Source organism: Charadrius vociferus, unplaced genomic scaffold (genome assembly GCF_000708025.1).
Source record: "Charadrius vociferus isolate BGI_N301 unplaced genomic scaffold, ASM70802v2 scaffold373, whole genome shotgun sequence".
Lineage (NCBI taxonomy): Eukaryota > Metazoa > Chordata > Aves > Charadriiformes > Charadriidae > Charadrius > Charadrius vociferus.
In genome coordinates this window covers 374,449-378,405 of record NW_009647681.1, presented here as the reverse complement: position 1 = coordinate 378,405, position 3,957 = coordinate 374,449, and the positions used below count along the sequence as shown (strand labels likewise).

The following is a 3,957-nucleotide window of genomic DNA, read 5'->3' as shown; positions in this document are numbered from 1 at the left end:
GCCCCCCCCCCCCCCCGCCACTTTAGCTGGTGTCCATCTGGAAGAGAGGAGAGCGGGAGCAGCCGTCATCACGTGCCCACCGCACCCCACGGCACAGCCACCGCGCCCCACGGCACCCCGGCTGCCCCAGCCCACCCGCCCCTCCGGAGGCAGCCCGGGCACCACCGACCCACTGCAGTACAGTGAGGCACGCTGGCTAGCTGCCCCGCTGTGCTCCCCCTGCCCCATCCGAGCTGCTGCAAAATAACGCTATTTACGCATCCCCAACACCAAAGGCTCTTCTAAAACATCAGACATTCCCATGCCAATTTTTTTCTGGAATTCTGCTCTTTCTCCCATAGTCTCACCTCAGTTTTATCCCGTTCCTATAACACTGCCTCTGCTGTCATGACGTACACATGACCTCAGCTTTCTATCAAGATTTTAATGTGGCTGTGGCGCAGACGTCTGAGCTAGTTCTGAAGGCAGCAAACCACGCATGTGGCTCCGTGCATGAGGACTCAGATCCACCATCAGCATCACCGACCCTTCTTCTGTTAGCATCCCATGTAGTTATTTCACATGGTTTTTTTCTTTATGTTTTTCCATTTCTGCAGCCCATAATCTCTGTGGGTTTTGCTATACAGCTCCTGTTCACCATGGCTGTTCCAGCTACAGAAGAGCCTGCCCTACGCCAGCCCCAGCAAGCTGGGGAGCTGGAAAACAGGCCGTTTCTGGTCTGTCAGTAACAGCAGTTGACAAAGTGTTCCGGAAAGTAAAGCCAACTACTGGACTGCTCAGCTTTACAGGGAGACTGCTTTAGTCCAGTCACGTGGAAAATGCTTTCTCTTTCCTGCCAGCTCTGGGCTGCCAATGTTCCCCAGAACAAGATGCCGTGGGGAACCCCTGGGCAGTGCCCAAGCAGCACTTACCCTGGCATTGTAAGCATCCAGCTGTGCATCTAGTTCTTCTGCGGAGAGCTGCTGTTTAGAAGTTCTTCCAGCTCCTCTGCCTCTCCCTCTGTTCCCGCCACGAGTACCTCGCCTGTTGCCTCCTCCACCACCAAATCCTCCTGAACCACCGCGGTTTCTGGTCATGCCACCTCTGTTTACACTGTGATTTTTAAAAAGCAACTGTTCTAGTGCATTTTGGTTAACCCAAACAGGCACGCAGGAGTCTGCTGAACGGGAGACAGATGCATGCTTCCCACACAGAGAAGGGCCAGGCACGTTCCCGCCCCGCGCTGACCGGGCACAGCGACTCCCACGGCCGTACAGCATCTCACCTCTGTGCTGGTCTTCTCTGTGTGTCAATCTGTGATGTGACCAGCTGAATGTTCATGGGGCGCCCTGGAAGAAGAGCAGCTCGTGAGCCTGCGAGCGGGACACAGGCGCGCGGGCTGCTCCAGCCAGCCAGTGAAATACCCTGTGGAGACGGCCACAGAGACTCACCATCCAAGGGGACGCCATTGTACTGCTTCATCGCTTTCAGAGCGTCTGCCTTCCTTTCGAAATGCACATCCGCTGTCCCTAGGCTGCGGCCAGATCTGTCATAGTGCACAGCTGCCTTCTTCAAGGTCCCAAACTCTGCAAAGAGCTCCTGAGAAAGAGAGGGAGAAAAGCACACATGCCCATCAGCACTGCAAACACCGCACAGCCAAGAGACAGCACTGCCAGTCCCCTACACACAACCACTGTCAGCAATCTCAGGTGCTTTTCAAAACATCACTGACAACTCAGAAAAAGCACCGATGAAAGAGCACAAGCCCATCAGAAGTATTTCAGAAAGCTAACACAGGTGGCAACACCAAGGAGGACTTCATGTTCACCACTTTCCGGGTGCACATTTAGTCAGCAAAGAAGACTCAAGGGAAACTGCAGGTCTTTTTGTTGAGGCCGAGTCAATGGTGTGACTAAATATAATCCAGACCCTAATCCATTTCATAGAGAAAGAATGATCCCTATGAACACAGAGATTCATGAGGTGATCACAGTTTCATTGTGCTGGACTTCCCTCCCCCTGCCTTAAATCTTTACTAAACCAAGTGCAATTTAAAAACATCGCCCAGTAGGAATACACGCCAAAAACTGAGACTAGGAAAAGCTCTCTACTGAAGTATGTCATTTGCTGTCACAAAGGATGGAAATGAAGAGGCAGCAACGGAGCCACCAATTTTGTTTCACAGGTGCTACATTTAGGAAGTCAACAAGGACACCTCACCTTGGCAAGTTTCTGCTACACCCTGTGCCTCAGAAGCTGAACACCTACACCAGAGCAGCCAGGTGCCCAAAGGGACAGGCCACCTTCTCCAGCATCTGCTGCAAAGCCTGACCGCCATGCAGCTGTCTCCGCGAGTCACTGCCCAAGCATGTGAGGGAGCACTAGACATGTCCTTCCACCTCCTAAGCAAGCAGTGCTTCAGGCAGGGCTGCAGGCCAGCTCCTCCCTTGGACTCATTCACCGGAGGTGAACGTTACATGACACTCGATAGAGGCTTTCTGGAAGAGAGCATAGCACTGGTGCAGCAGTGCTCAGCCACTCCTCCAGAGCTCCCCTTGGCACCGTGGATAACATGGGAGTGATGCTGCACAGCTCCTCCAAGAACAACGTGCCCCTGAGGTTCCTTCCAGCCAACACAGCACCCAAGCTGCGCTGCACCACAGTAATGATGCGATTAGCATGGAAACAAAGAAAGCAATCCCCACATCTTAGGCAGCACTAAGTTATGTGATGGGTAATAACAAATAGGCACAAAGCCATTAAGTCAGCTTTGCTGCTAAATAAAACATACATGGAAGTTTGTCCGCACTTGTGCCCAAGCCAGAAGCAGAAAAGGCAAATCTCAACCACCACACAAAGCACAGGAGCTGGTTAAGCTGAGGTGACTTCACAGAGCCACGTTTTCTACATCAGGGCCGGACTACAGCAAGCAAGAAACTTATTTAAACTGAATCTGAAGAAACGCGAAGAAAAGAGGTGGTTTTAAGTGCATTACCCCATAACTAGGTGACCTGAAAAAGCTCACTTCCAATTCCCCAGGCACAGTCAGATGGGCACGTGGAGTAACCGGAATGAATTAACCGATTAAGAAAGCAGAAAAGTGGTTGGTTTTTTCTCCCTGGTGAGGACCAGAAGCTGATTTAAAAGGAAGCACTTTGCAGCGTGACTGAGCCAGCACAGCCCCCGTGGGGACATACCTGGGATTTGCAAGTGTTTATTTCTGCACAACTGGTGGCCCACTGGTGACCGTGCCCCTACGGCCAGCAGGGGAGTACCGCGCCTCAGCCCCTCTGACCCACACAGCCACGGGGACAGCATGCACTGCACACCCGACAGAAAGAATCCGTCAGGTTCTGGCCCAAGGCATGGCTGAAACAAGAGATACGGCAGGCAGCTTGGCTGGAAGACTGAACACAGCAGGTACCGCAGATGCTGTGGGGAAGGAGAGCGTGCTCTCCCTCACACACAACCCTTCCCAGTTACACCAAGGGGTGCGTCCGTAGGACACCGTGACACTCAACAGAACGCGACTTTAACAAAGCTGCACAAACAGGTCCCATAAAACCAAAGCACGCAGATGTATATGCCATGTGGTTACAGAATTTCTGCAGTAACGCAGCCCTCAAGAGCTTACACCATTTAAATTCTCGAGCCACAGCTGAATTCAGATGAACAACAGCATTCTCCCACCCCTGTGCTGTGGCAGAGCCACTCACAACACGATCAGCTACAGCTCTGCAGAAAACGGCGGCTTTTCTGAATGGCAGCCCCGTGAGATCACCCAACGTGCCACAGGACAGGCTCTCACGGCCCAAGCCCCAGCTGATTCCCTTAGGGATCTCCCAGCCGGCCACAGAAGGCAGCAGGACCTGCGGAGCTGCGGCGGCCACCCAGAGCGCCCAGCCCCCACCCTATGAATTAACTCTCCCGCGGGGCCACTCCCCAACCCACCTGGATGTCCGCATCCGAGACGCCAAA

The 3,957-nt window shown here is 53.2% G+C and overlaps 1 protein-coding gene across 1 annotated transcript; it reads right to left on the bottom strand.

Annotated features, from left to right (window-relative positions):
• Positions 1-15: 15 nt before the first annotated feature.
• Positions 16-3,957, bottom strand: ALYREF (Aly/REF export factor; the record flags this gene model as incomplete). Its single annotated transcript, XM_009881287.1, has 5 exons — positions 16-37; positions 912-1,092; positions 1,265-1,328; positions 1,431-1,578; positions 3,931-3,957. Coding segments are annotated over 5 exons (435 nt in total), but the record flags the coding sequence as incomplete, so codon positions are not given.